At 46.9% G+C, this 14,182-nt stretch overlaps 1 protein-coding gene across 1 annotated transcript; it reads right to left on the bottom strand.

Moving 5' to 3' along the window:
- Positions 1-41: 41 nt before the first annotated feature.
- TTC14 (tetratricopeptide repeat domain 14) lies at positions 42-9,374 on the bottom strand. Its single transcript, XM_064458062.1, has 12 exons — positions 9,168-9,374; positions 8,931-9,052; positions 8,527-8,726; positions 8,058-8,142; positions 7,842-7,971; positions 7,088-7,240; positions 6,336-6,407; positions 5,050-5,169; positions 4,844-4,966; positions 4,006-4,123; positions 1,985-2,094; positions 42-1,511 (listed from the first exon to the last, which is right to left on the bottom strand). Exons 1-12 carry the CDS (start codon positions 9,335-9,337, stop codon positions 548-550), a joined length of 2,367 nt encoding a protein of 788 aa, XP_064314132.1. The 5' UTR covers positions 9,338-9,374; the 3' UTR covers positions 42-547.
- Positions 9,375-14,182: the final 4,808 nt, after the last annotated feature.

The following is a 14,182-nucleotide window of genomic DNA, read 5'->3' as shown; positions in this document are numbered from 1 at the left end:
GAAACGTCCCAGCGCCGTTAATGAAAACCAAGACACAAAAGTAAGAAAAATTAAGAAAGTTTAATGATCAGATGAGCTATACACACTGATGGCACGTGGCTTCCATTCAGTTACCCCCTTTCTAGAGCTGGAAGTTCTGATACAAAAGTAAAGTCAATGGTACCCCAGGGGACCAAAAAAAAAAAAAAAGCCCCAAACCCAGCAACCAAACCCAAACAGAAGTGTCTGCTGTTAAAGTGCATATTTGATGTGAGTTCCACAGCTAACTACAGCCCGGGAGCACAACAAGATTTCAACCCATCGGACAGAGACTGTTGTACAGGAGCATCCCAGGTTAAGGGCACAGGAAACTTAGATTTTTAAATAATAACTGATACTTTGTGTAAGATTCCCTTGCACCTCTTTCCACCACGCGAGCTTGAGAGTTCATTGACATTCTGCAAGACAGAACAGAATCTGCCCGTCTGTGACTCCTCATACGCGTTTCCTCACGAGACTCTCCGATATCTAACGTCCCTTTAGCTACACTCATCAGAACAGCATTTTCTTAGGGACTTTTCTGTTTCTTCTGCTTACTTCCTTTTTCCCTCTCAAACTCCGCTATTTGATTGAATATATTAACTAAGTTCTGGGGCAGGTTTCTTTTAGTGCCGCTTTCTGTTTGTGCTGCGCCGTTTAAAGGTGTTTCCTCATCTGGCTCCTGTGCTTTATTAGTCTCCTCAAAACTCCTGTTCTTAGACTCACTTTCATTTTTATGCTGACTTAACACGCGCCTGTCGCTGTCGTAACCTCTGTCACCCTCATGTAGGCTGGTGCTCGGATACGGCCTGTGCCTTCCCCCCGCCCTCCCGCAATAGTCGGACCCTGATGGAGACGTGTAAAACCTGTCTTGACCTGAGCCGTATTTTTTAAAGTGCTCTCTTCTCCCCTCTACGTCCCTTTCTAACTTCCTAAAATAATGCATCCTGGGTTTATTGTCTGACTGACGATACGAACCTGAGGAACCCCTCCAACTGGAGAAAAATCTATCGGTTTTCCCGTATTTTTCCATTTTGCTACTACCTGGCAGAGCTCTGGAGCTACTGTAGGAATCTCTTGCCTCTTCAGACCTACCTCCGAAAGTGTCTTCATCATCACCTGACGTCCTCGAAAAAGAACAGTGTCTGTCTTTCTCTCTTACTTCTGTTTTTAGGTACTCTAAGCTGTCCTGCCTTTCCAGCAGCTTTTCCACTTCAAAATTTTGGTTAAGAAAGGAAGCAGAGGTATCAGCGGGAGGCGAATACCACTCCTCCTCTTTCCTAATCTGATCTTTATAATGGGAAGAAGCTCTAGATGAGCATTTTTTGGAGCTGTGAGCAGACTCTGATCTATTCCGACGCTTTTTCCTACGTTTCTTGTGATCAGAGGAAGAGGAGGAAGAAGAAATTGATATATCTGATGAAGAATCACTTGATGACGACGAGGAGGAGGAAGAGGAGGAGGAAGTTGATACTTTCCTTTTCTTCTTCAACCTAAAAAATGTAATGAACCTGTGAGATAATCTTCAGTATCAGGCAAAAACTGCACGCAGAAAGCAAATCTGTGCTCCCCAGAGTCTGGCTGAGATTGGGCTGCACGGCACAAATGGAAGCTGAGCCTGACCTGGCCAGGCAGTTTCAAATATCGTTTCTTTATCACAAAATTAACATGAAATCCAGGGAACAGTTTCTTAGAAAAGGCACCTTTCCCAGTTTGATGTGGCATTACGCTTTGCAAATACTTCGCACTGCAAAGTATTTTTTAAGCAACTTCTCCACATCTATCTCCATTAAAGGGTATAAGCTCTAAAGGACGCTACCCATTAGAAAATTCCGGAGGAAAAGCAGCTCACCTAGGTACAAGTTCTACCGAGCTTAGCCTGGACAGTCTGTCTGGGAATGGAGTGTTCATGGGCTTATCTGCACTTATTGCCACATCATCAGCACACTGAATATAACAAAGTTACCTTTTTTCTTCTTTTAAGAGCTTACGCAATTTTTCTGCGCTTGTTTCTACTCTCTTTTCTTTCTGTCTCTCTTCTTTGGCAGCTTGTTTCTCCCTCATTTCCAAAGATTTCTTTTTTGAACCCAAGCATCATAAAAAAATTACATTAAAAGTAAGCGTTAACATGGGTTTTTTCCCCCGTGCCCCCAACCCCATTCAAATGTATGAACACACCAGGGATGTTTTACCAGGATTCCCAGATCAAGAATTATTGTTGAGGAGTTTGGCATTAGCCATTGTAATAATCAGGTTTATGTTAAGGACCGTATTGCAGTTTTTATCCCATTAAAGTGTATTTGCCCAGCCATTGCAGTGGTACCCGTGGATCCAGCACACCGTGAAGCATGGAGCCCAAAAGGCACGGACAGAATATGCAAGAGAAACACAGTGTTAGCAACAGGGAGAAGGCAAAAAAAGGGGGGGTGGGAGGGCAGCAGGGTTTGAGGGGAAGAATCATTATTGTAGTTTACAAGTAAAACATGGTGGAACCCGTTTCAAAATGTATTCAAGTTGGCCACGTTTGAATACAAACCGTTTTGTAACAGTTTCACAGACCAGTTTGATGCATAGTTTATGTAAGAAATCATGTTCCCAGGGTTTGTTGGTGATGAGCAGCACCGGGTGTCAGATACAGCAACAACGGTCCGATTCAGAAGAAAATGCATTAGGAGAAAAACACATAATCAGTATTACAGGAAAGCATTCAGCATTGTTTCAGCCATTCTAGCACAACAGTGACAGTATCCGACTTACGCACTAAAATACATGAAAATGCAGAGCAGCACCTCATCAGAGGGATAATCCTTGAAGATAAACTACTTCAGTCTATCAGAGATGAGACTTCTGCCATCTACAGCCCTAAAGATAGCTCTGTTCGTATTCAGAGCGAGCAGAAAGTCTGATGGTTGTTTTCAAAACTTGGCAAATGTCTTAACAGATGCGATGAAGGAACCCGTGACTGCGGTTGAGGCCGTGCAAACCAACAAACAAGAGCCAGCGGCCTGATTTTTATCTGCTGCATCGAGGACTCGTTACACCAGGAAAATGCTAAAGGAGAGCAAAATCATCTCCTACTCGTTGGGAGTATTTTTCATCATTTTAACTGAGACTGACACCTGCTCCTAAAGCAGCCGAATGTGGACAGTGCTCAAACACCGAACAATGGTTTGCCTATGACGTAGCTCAGTTTTATTAAAGAGATTGCCAAATCTCCTCTTCCCCCTTCTGTCAAACAGCCCGTCAGCATTATGGCTCCACCGACCAACGAAGCGGTGATGAAGGCCCCCTGCCCCGCTCTGAGTGCTTCCTTACGTGCAGAAGCACAGAACAGAGCAAGCCTGTCTCAGAGCTCGGTTTTACCCTCTGATCCTCTCTGGAAGACAACACAAGTCGAGGAGGTAAATGAAAAAAAAAAAAGGCAACGACTCGGACTGGCACAGAGACCCACCAGGGCTCACCTGGGGAACACGATGCGTGCAAGAGAAGAGAGGAAACAACCAGCAGAGAAGCAAGCTAAGGTATTCAGAGCTGCCTCCCAACACACCCTCCCCCTCCTGCTGTCTTCCTTTAAATTGCCTCTGAATTCCCCCTCTGAGGGATCTCCTCTCAGTTAGCTTTCTGGGCAGTGTTTATTTGGCGTGCGTAAGTGTTCTACACGTTGCCGGTTTGCATTCGCAGAATATTTTAACATTATTAATTACGTTTGTGCAATAGACTATCCTTATCCTTAGGCTTTGCTCTTTCCCCATCTCCGCTGTCTGGCATTTCTTTCCTATCCTGTTCAAAACAGCAGAGGCACCTTTCCTCTGGTAGGTACAGCCATAATGCTCACGGCAAAAGATGTACCGGGGAGGAGGCAGGCAGAGAGTAAGACAAACCACTTAAACTCTCAACTTGAACTCTCCCTGTTTGAAAGATTTAACAGGATTTTTGATGCTCGTTTATTTTCACTGAGCACTATGTGAAGAGAAAGTAAAGAATCACCTGCATGTGCTTACGGAGTTTCACTAAAGCCTCTTCCGCTTCCTGAAAAGTCTCATCCAGACTTAAGGCTTTCTTATAGTAATTCTCAGCATTCAGAAGTTTGTCTTCCTCTTCCAGCCTAAGATTGAGGTCATAATTCATACACAGTTAAGCCACAGATTTTGACAGGTTTTTTCTTATTTTTAGGACGGCTTTTCTCACGTGCACCACGGCACTACCACCGCGTCCGTCCAAGGCCCTGTCTCTCGTCTTAGCCCACCTCAGTAAAGACATACAGTGATATTTCGGACACATCTCCCAGTCATCATCAGTAATACTGTTCTTGGAAATTTCAGTTTCAAAAATACACCTCTCTCTTCTTAACACAGGGCTTAAAAAAAAAAAAATCTATTCCCTGAATGCTCAGAAGCAAAATTTTGTGTTACAGCAGCTAGCCAATACCTCCGCAGCGTCAGAGATCACAATTTTGTTACAAGTATTTTTAAAAAAACACCACAAACGACAACAAAAAACCCCAAAACATCCCCCCCCAACACCCAGAAATGAACAAACCTATTGGAATATATTCAAGCATTCCACAAGACTTTACCCAGGCCTGGCAACCTCCCAGTGGAAGGGTATCACAGATTAAACCTCAAATATGTTGCCAGGATTTTAACTGGGACAGAGAAGCAAGTGTAAACCACTGCACAAGCAGGTATATTTCCCACAAAGACTTTTTATTTTTAAAAACACACGCAGCCAGGAAGCAAAGATGGCATTTGTGTCTTAACTAGAATGGGATTTAAAAAAAATTAAAAAATTAACAGCCAAACCGACGCATGACCCTGACACTTACTGCCCGCCTCTTTCCACAAGTGTCTGACAGAGGTATTTTCTTGCATTTCTGTGGGTAGGACAGTTTTCTAACGCAATTTCAAAGTCACCTATGGCTTTGTTCAGACTGCCTTTTGTTGCATACCTGGAACAACAGAAAAGTTGGGCAGATTTTAGCGACGTTTCCCTTTCACAAAGCAGAAAAACCAAGGAAACAAGCAGACTTACAGAGCTCCGCGTGCTACCAAAGCTTCGACGTTCTGCGGATCAATTTCCAACGCCTTGTTGTACTCGTTCATGGCGTCCACGTGGCGCCCAACCTTAAAATAATCCACCCCAGCCTTCACGCTGGAGAAAAATATTTAGAAGACATGATGTACAGTTAGCCTAGGCAGATCTTTATACTGTTAATTACTCACAAATCACGGTTCCAAGCAAGTGGTAGGTAACAAAGCTTGACCTTGTTATCATGTACTTAACACGGGCATTTCAAGTTAGCGCCGTATCACCATAATTCCACAACATACTGTCTTTAATCCAACATCTGGAGGCACTGGAGGGCACTTCTGCAGACGGTGCTACTACGTTACACGGTTCCTCATTTACAGAATGAACAGTTAAGCACTTTTCCGCACAAAACTCTACACGTGACCTACTGCCATTAAACTAGGACAGGCTTAGTTATACCCAAAGCTAAAAACCACCATTAGACCACGGGCACGAGGTGCGGTGGGGAGGTGGTAGCACACACCGAAACCAGTTCGCCCCAAACTGGAATATTCTGAGGTTTTATATTTCATATTACTTGAACCTTGCTTCTACGTTTTCCAAGAGATCAACTTACTGGAAGAGAACTGGTAGGAGTTGATTTTCAGAACTTTTCATTACAGACTTTTTTAAAAACTAAAATTTAATCCAACGTTGCAAGCAACTTTTTCTGCAATTAATCAAAGCTGCAAAACGCTGTTGTTTTAAGAACTCTGCTTTGCTAGCACAAATTCTGAGGCTTCACTGGTAGATTGAAGAGGAGTTTTTCCACAGAAAAAATTTAGATTTTAAGGAGAAAAGTCTCTTCTACTTCTGCCCCCTCCCCGAGTGCACTGCACAGGGGAAGAGCAGTAGCACCTCTCTAGAGCTGCTGTTCCAAACACAGCCAGGGACGTACGTGTAACTTCTCAAAGACAGCAAGTGCGCTTGTTAAAGCATTCCACACCCGGTCATGCAATGCAGAACTGCGTCCCGGTGCTGTCCCGACTCTCGCTCTCATCTCACCGCTGGGATGGCACGTCATAAGCATTGTAAGCTTAAACCTGACATTCTTTTTAGAACCAAATCTCAAGGCTTTATCTACCACGTACCCACTCAGCAGTTAGGGTTACTCTAAAGAAGGTCTTCCTGGTTACATCACTACAAATGCAGTGGAAAAACTGGTTTGTGTGTTTTCTTTTAAGAAATATAACCTGCAACCTGATCTAACCCAGCAATAAGCTCTGGGAAGAAAAAGTATCGCGTACCATTTCAGGGCCCAAGACGCAGACTGCTTTTTCCTCAGTGCAGGGGCAAAATCTTCTTCACTGAAATTTTTACTTTAAGGAAAAAACAAAAACGTCAAGTTGGCCTTCTGAGTCTACAAACTTAAACTTAAAATATGTAACGCAGTTGAAATAAGCTGAAATATTATTCACACAATGCCTTACTGCTCTCCCTCAGTCAGGAATGGTCTTCTGTGTTTCTGAAACCAGTTTTTCCCAACCTGTTCTAAAGTGCTGAACTGAACGGGTACAGCTGCAGTACGTTTAGCAAAAATATAACATATTCACACCTGCTTTGGGGCCGTGTATATATATATATTTAGGGCTCACAGCATCAATCGTTGCCTATGTTTGAGCCTATTTTACTGAAGAGGTCGGGCCTATTACTAAACAAGACATTGTGAACAGACACCTGACAGAAACCATTCAAATGGAAACAGCCTGCATTTCAATCCAAAGATGTCAACAAGGTTTAGCAATAAATTCTTAAAGCATTTGGTATCAAACATTTGGTGGGATAAGGTGTCTTGCTTATTCAGAGCGCCAGAATTTCAAATGGAAATTTCTTACTCTAGAGGAGTTTGCTTTTAAGTATTTAAGGCTGCAGTCATGCAAATCAAAATGAAAAAGGTTTAAGTATAAGTGGTCTAGGGCTTCCACTCATGAGTCTCTTTCGATGGATTAGAATAATCTCCACAAAGCTATAGGATAGGAACAACGTAAAAATCACTTACATTTGAAGGCTTCTCATCAAAGACGGTGGATTTGATTCACTTATTCCTAGTTTTTCTGCTAAATATTCAACCAATGACGGATTAGCGAATCCTGGAGAACGATGCAAAACCTCTTCGAATGTCTCTGCCGTATTAGCAACTTCCATGCTTCGCCTTAAAAAAAGCACCAACGTACACAAGCACAACCTCACAGGCACCGTACTCAGTCTCATGGTGCTTATGTTTACAATAAAAATGCCTATTCTGGTATTTGTTCCTGCTCACAAGCTGTTCTCTCTCTTACAGGCACGTATCTCCCTGCTACTTGAGCCTAGGTGAGCTTTTAAAACCTGTTTTGGCACCCATCTGGGACACAAAAACACTACAAAAACGGCAGAGATAGCCGTGTCCTTCTGTCTCCTAAGGGCAACTTTAAAAATTTAAGAGTTTTATATTCCAGTCTCCCAAGGTTTTTGTTTATTGGGGTTTTGTTGTTGTTTTGGTTGGTGGATTTTCCGTTTGTCTTTTCTATTTGTTAACACAGTCCGGCAGTGACAGATCCCTCACTCTGCTTTTTGCTTCCCTTACGTTTTGGGCAAGGTGCTAAAAGACCAACCCCACCTGACGTGCCCAGAAACGAGTATTTTAGAGAGAGGAACACCAAGAAGTACATAATCAGAAACACCATCGACAAGTTTAAAGACCAGTCCATCACAGACGCGCCTCAGACACAGCGAGCACAGCCAGCGAGTACAGCTGCACGGCGCCCTCGTACCTGTAGTGTAGCGGGAAGTCGTCGGAAGTGATTACGCCTAGACTCGTACTGGAAAGACTGGGCGGAAGAGCTGAGCTGTAAAGCGACACCGTGAGCTTCTCATGGTAACGATCAACGTCCTTGACCGCAGCTACAGAAACAAAAAAAAGTTCAGATAAAATTACAGCAATGTCTCAAAGCCGAAACAGATTCCTGGCAATTTTTGCAGCTACATGCCTCGAATAAGGTCTCCAGTTTGATAATAAGATAAAGGATCTCCGTGGTTGCTCTGGGGAGGCACATCTCTCAAGGGACACAGAGCCTACGATAGAAGAAAGTAGGAATGTCACAAACAAGTCAAAAGTTCTTTTTTTCCCTCCCCGAGATTAAGCCAGAAGTTTAGTTTAATCTTAATGCAGACCAGAGCCATGATAATTAAAAGCACGGCTTGGTTCAAATACAAATGTATGCATCCGTAAACAATGAACTTTTAAACGCAGAAGTAATGAATATCGTGTGGGTCCCAAAAAGAAGCATTTGCTGACCCCACAGAGCATCACGAGCTGTCCGCAAGCTCAGCCACCCCCTCCGCCCCACAGCCCACCTTCACCTTTACGCATACCGCTCCATTAAGGGCTACAAAGGACAACTAATGCACTAAAAACTACGTATCAAGAATAAAATATTGATCAAAGCCGTATCTTACAGTTATTTCCAAGTCTGAAATCTCCCGTACGATGCCACTTCCCAGACAAATCAGCACCATGAAAAAGCCAAATTCACGAATAGAAGTAATCCTCCCAATCACGATATCGCCGCGCTCGATGTCGCGAAAAAATAATTCCCTCCTGTCTTCCCTGGGAACCTCCATGAACCGCTCCAGGGGGGGCATGACGGCGTAGTACTCTGCAACACACGAGAGAGTCACGGCCACGGAACGGCCGAGCACAGCCGGGAGGCACAAAGCGCCCCGGGGCGGCCGAACACGTTAGACCCGGCGTCTGCTCTCGCAGGAGCCTCAGGCACGGCCCGCGCAAAGCAGCCGCGCAAGCTTTTCGCCTCGCCTCCCGAACGGCCGCGGGTCTGGGGCCAGCGGCCCGGCGGCCTCACCTTCGTTCTCTTCGATCGTCTCCGAGAGGGGCCCGTTGGGTTTCCACGCGTGGGCGAAGAGCAGGTCCGCCTTCTTGGCGATGAAGCGCTTTATCTCGGTGTCGAGGCCGGCCGCCTCCTTCCTAGGGGAGGGGAACCCGCTGAGGCCCACACCGCGGCACCCCGGGTCGGGCACCCCGCCCCAGGGGCGCCCCCTCCCAGGCCAGCCCCGCCCCGGCCCGTGCCCCCCCCCCTCACCAGGCGGCCGGAGGGGCGGCGGCGCCGCGGGGCGGGTCGGGGTCGGGGTCGGCGCCGGGCGGCGGCAGCAGCCCGCGGAAGTCGGGGTTGTCGTGCTGCTCGGCGCGGAGCAGCGAGAGCAGCGCGAGGCCGTGGTGGCTCAGCGCCTGCCGCAGCAGCTCCCGGTCCATCCCGCCGCCTCGCCGCCGCCACCAACCGGAACCGGAAACAGCGCCGGCCTCGCGCGGCGACACCGCCCCGATGACGGACGGACGCACGCACATGCGCCGCGCGGGGCCAGGAGCGGAGCGGACAGGGCGGCCGCAGCGCCCCCTGGGGAGCGGGAGGACCGCCCGCCCCCCACCCGTTCGCGGCCGCGACACAAAAGCACCGGACAATAATGAACGATAATAAACGCACAGGGCTGAGGTCACGCGGCGGGGGCTCCGCCCCGCCCCACCCCGCCCGCCCGCGCCGGGGAGCGGCAGCCGCGGGCGGCCCCTGCCCTTCCCGCCGCCGCGCCGGGAGGGGGCGCCGAGGCGGGCGCGCCGGGCCCGGGGCCGGGAAGGGCAGCGGCTCCGCGGCGGGGCGGTCGCTCCTGAGGGGAGCCCGCGGTGTGCGCTGCTGCGGGCGGCGGCGGCTGCTCAGGCCAGAGGGTCGCAGAGTCACTGAGGTTGGAAAAGGCCTCTGGGATCATCAAATCCCACCTAAACCATGTCCCCAAGTGCCACGTCTGCACCTGTTTTGAATCCCCCCAGGGATGGCGGCTCCCCCACCTCTCTGGGCAGCCTGTGCCCGGGCATGACCACTCTTGCAGTAGACATTTTCCCGAATCTAAACCTCCCCTGGTGCAGCCTGAGGCCGTTCCCTCTCGCCCTGTCACTGGTGACTTGGGAGCACAGACCGACCCCCCCCTCACTCCAGCCCCTCTCAGGCAGCTGCAGAGAGCGAGAAGGGCTCCCCTCAGCCCCCCCTTCTCCAGGCTAAACCCCCCCAGCCCCCTCAGCCGCCCCCCAGCACACTTGTGCTCCAGACCCTGCCCCAGCCCCGCTGCCCTTCTCTGGACACGCTCCAGCCCCTCAAGGCCCTTCTTGTCCCGAGGGGCCCAAACCTGAGCCCAGCATTCGAGGTGGGGCCTCCCCAGGGCCGAGCACAGGGGCCCCATCCCTGCCCGGCTCCTGACCCGAGGAAACCCACCACTCAAGAAGTCCTCAATCAGTTCTCAGTCAGTTCTTAAAAATTTGCATCGAATTCGGGCAAAGAGAACAAGGAACGGGCGCGGCAGCCCCCACGGCTGTGTGGGGCTGGAGCTGGCCCTGGAGGCGACGGGGGGCTCCCGCCGGAGGTCGAGGCTGCCATGTTCAGAATGCCACTTCTTTGATCTGTCCCTCTGACAGGCTTCCATCAGAAATTCCGATCAGAAGCAAGGAAGTGTGCAGGCGAGGGATTTTCTGGCTTGCTTTGTCAGAATAGCTGTACTGCAACAAGGGTAAAATGGGCGGTTATGTCAGGAAAAGATAATGCACGGAGGTGACAGTTGAGCCTTGAAAATGGGCCTAATGCAGGATTCGGTGGTTCAGTTTAGCAGCACTAACTTTAGATGCTAAAAAGACACTTAACTCAGGAGGCTCTTTGTGCTAATCACCTCTTCTAGCTAATGGAGAAAGGTGCTTAAAACCGGCTGGAATTAATCCAAGTCTATTAGAAGGATCACAGTTCTTCAGTCCCCAAGAATAATTTGTCCCTGGCATCACATTTAATAATTAATTTTAAAAGGGCAGAGAGGGGAAGGAAAAGAAAACCCACTGCAAACAGCATAATGTCACTTCTACCCTCAGTACAATGTTGAAGAAAAAATAGCAGTCTGGCTGTCAGCAGATCAGTGACACAAACTCCTCTAGGAAGCAGCACGACTGAGAGGGCAAGGATCATACCAAAGACTGGGCTCAGAAGCTCAGTTCAAAGCCAGCAGGGATATCACTGGCAGAGCAGGCTTGGGGAAGACACTAGAAGGACAAATTCATATTTTATTTTCATTTCATGTCCCCCTGTTTTAATACAACACAAGATAAAGGAGGCATAACACTTATTATGTATCGAACAGCCACCAGGATTTTGATTTAGATTCTTCCCGATCTATACAGGACCAAGTGTGTACTTAGATTTCTGGTTACTGTGGTGGGAAAAACCCACAAACGCTAGATGGAAATTTTTAGACTTTAAAGCCGACTATAGAGAGATGGACATGGAAAGGTTAATGCACCTGCGAAGATGCGGTGCAGAACGGGAGCCTTTCCTGGATGAATCACACTGCAAGTGCAATGTCCTCAACTGTGTTGCACAACTGCAAATAATGGCAGTTTTTATTTGAGGGAATGGTATTTTGAGGAAGAGTTAATTTATGTTGCTTAGCAAATACAAAGAGCTAGCAATAAAAAAAGTTGTTTGAAGCACAAACTCTGCTTGTGTAAGCATTTCTCTGGTCTAATATGCAGATACACACACAATGTACAAAGAGTAAGATATTATCAATAAATACTTTAAATGTATTGTACCTTCTGGACTTTACATACCAGCAAAAAATCACAGTGAAAGCTGAACCACTCTAATTATGGACTCTTCTTGCAGGCATTTTCTTCTATGCGTAGAAATCAATTGCATTTTGGGAAATTCAGTGATTTATGTCATATTAACACACAGAACATAGATTAGTTGTCTCTGAACAGAAGGGTTAACTTCATGTTTAAATTGATCCTTTCTTTAACTGGGCCCAACAAATTCTGAGGTTATCTTAATCAAGCAAACTAAAATACTCCAAATAATTCTGCCTTCAGAAATAGCTTTGCCAGAGCAGGGTATGTGAGCAGGGACTTGCAATTTTCTTTCTTATTTTGCAGGCCAGAGTAATGAGCTCAGAATCAAAGCAAGGCTCCGGCATATTGCACGTTGTTCCACCGCACTCAGGGCACCCATGAGCCTTTGCCATCCTTTTCTCTCGTGGGATACTGCCTGGATATCCACTGTGCTTTTAAAAATTTCTCTGCATGTTTTCAGTGGTGGATTATTTGTTTTCAATTTTTGCTTGTTTTCCTTCAGTTACCCAATAGGAAATATTTTTGATAAAACGATACAGCAGCCACCAGGGTTCAGGCGGGGATAGTGCCAAATGGAGCAGTATGGAATGAACCCAGAGGTATAGATCTACAGCGTAAGGGACCCCAGGCCAGAGGAAGGGGCATTCTCCATATGCTGCAGCGTCATTAATCCTCTGCACCATTGACTTAGGAACCGCCTGGATGAATAGCGCTTCATCCCATATGCTGAATAAACAAAGAGGGTGGGCAGGAAGCGTCCCGATTCTGCAGGAGAAAGTGACGCAAGTCAACACGTCGTCCTACTCGAAGAGGAGCGTTCCAGATACTCTGAAACCAGACATGTCTGAATGAGTTTGATGTGAATTTTCTGACAGTTTAGGTCAATGCATGATAAAAGACAGCTCCCCAAATCCATCACGCAGCCTGCAACTCCCACAATACAAAGCTTATGACTTTACACCAGCCAGCTTTGAACCCAGGGTCAAACTCGCAGTGATAGAGCCCCTGAACAACCCAAAACCTGATAGGCATGATAGAATTTCAAAGTGGGTAGGTGAAATACCAAGCAGATTGTCATCAAACTCCAGTAAGCACAGTTTGAATGCAACAAGGTCAAGCTGCTTTTCAAATGTTCCCAAGTATCCAATATCCGTGGTAAAGCTCACAAGAAAATTGCGCGGAGGAAAGGATTTTATGTCAAGAGCCACATTTTATCACTGACAAAAAGATTGGATCCTCCAAGAGCATGCTTGTCAAAGTATTATTTTCTCCAAAGTTTGGGCAGGTTTGAGATAAATTTTAGCCTGTTGCAAACGGGAGCGAAATGTTCAACTCAATACGCTCTTTGAGCAAAGAAAGATGAAACTAATAGTACTAATGAGAATTAACATGAAGAGCTGTACTTCCAGCTGTGTTGTCAGATTTTTGGCAAACTCTGCCAAAAGCAGTCCTGCTGCCCAGACTTTCTGTTAATTTATGAAACAGCAAAGGGATTGTTCAGGGATGACGTGATATCCAAGATACTATTTTAGCTCAAGAGCGATGAAAGGAAGTTCAGCACAAAATAATTGCTAGCCAGTTAGTAGCTCTACTTTGAGGAAAACATTATGTCTGCAGGCATAATTCACCAAATATGATGGAGGAGGTGTGAAAACACCACCAAACCCGGAGTGATGGAACAACACAAGCCATGCCCATTCAAGCATTTCTCTTTCTAACAAGGTCATCGTTAAGTCCACCTTCGGCACGGTCTGTGAGAGCGAGTACGGTGTCAGTGACATGTAGAGTCACCTGGAGATATGCTGAGCACCTGCTTACGGTGCCATCGGGACCTTTGCACTTCCCAGATTTCTGGAAATGTGTAGACAGAGAATTGTCGGTCGCGTGTAATAAAAATGCAAAGACGGGCTGTGGAAACTGCCCAGGCTCTGGATCAGCAATTAGACCCTGTTGGAATACAGCAGAAATGTCAGCTGCGAACCCCCTCTGACTTGGGGCGATTTCTGTCAGTCTGCAGGCAGTGGCACTGCTGAGCCTTTGTACGGCTCTAAGGATAACTGCTTGTGCGCTTAGTGCAGCATTTTGTGCCTGCAGATTAGTGACAAGTGTTTGAAGGTTTCAGGTGAGACTGAAAATGTTACTGAAGGAAACATTGGCGCTGACATTTCTTTACCTAAATATGTCATGAATGAAGGTTTGCTTATTTGACAGGAACACCAGTCAGGCAACTTAGTGGTAATCATGACACAGACAATATGTGTGCACCCACCTGTACAGCTGGCAACACATCTAGAAATCCTGCTTACGGAGCAAATTCCTATGATACGTGAGGGACTCAGCAGAAGGTATGCTGAGCAGACAGGGTTTGGGGGTTTTTTAATAAAATTTCCAGATTCTAACGCTCCATAGACTGATAGTATCTACTGCCTACAGCAAGGGAGA

Source organism: Phalacrocorax carbo, chromosome 7, assembly GCF_963921805.1.
Source record: "Phalacrocorax carbo chromosome 7, bPhaCar2.1, whole genome shotgun sequence".
Classification (NCBI taxonomy): domain Eukaryota; kingdom Metazoa; phylum Chordata; class Aves; order Suliformes; family Phalacrocoracidae; genus Phalacrocorax; species Phalacrocorax carbo.
The sequence above is the reverse complement of the archived record's forward strand: the minus strand, read 5'-3'. Positions and strand labels throughout refer to the sequence as shown.

Coding starts and splice junctions, on each gene's coding strand:
- TTC14 (XM_064458062.1), bottom strand. CDS start 9,337: ATGGACCGGGAGCTGCTGCGGCAGGCGCTGAGCCACCACGGCCTCGCG. Junction 9,053..9,167: donor GCCGCCCCTCCGGCCGCCTG/GTGAGGGGGGGG, acceptor CCCCTCCCCTAG/GAAGGAGGCGGCCGGCCTCG. Junction 7,972..8,057: donor AACTGGAGACCTTATTCGAG/GCATGTAGCTGC, acceptor TTGTTTCTGTAG/CTGCGGTCAAGGACGTTGAT.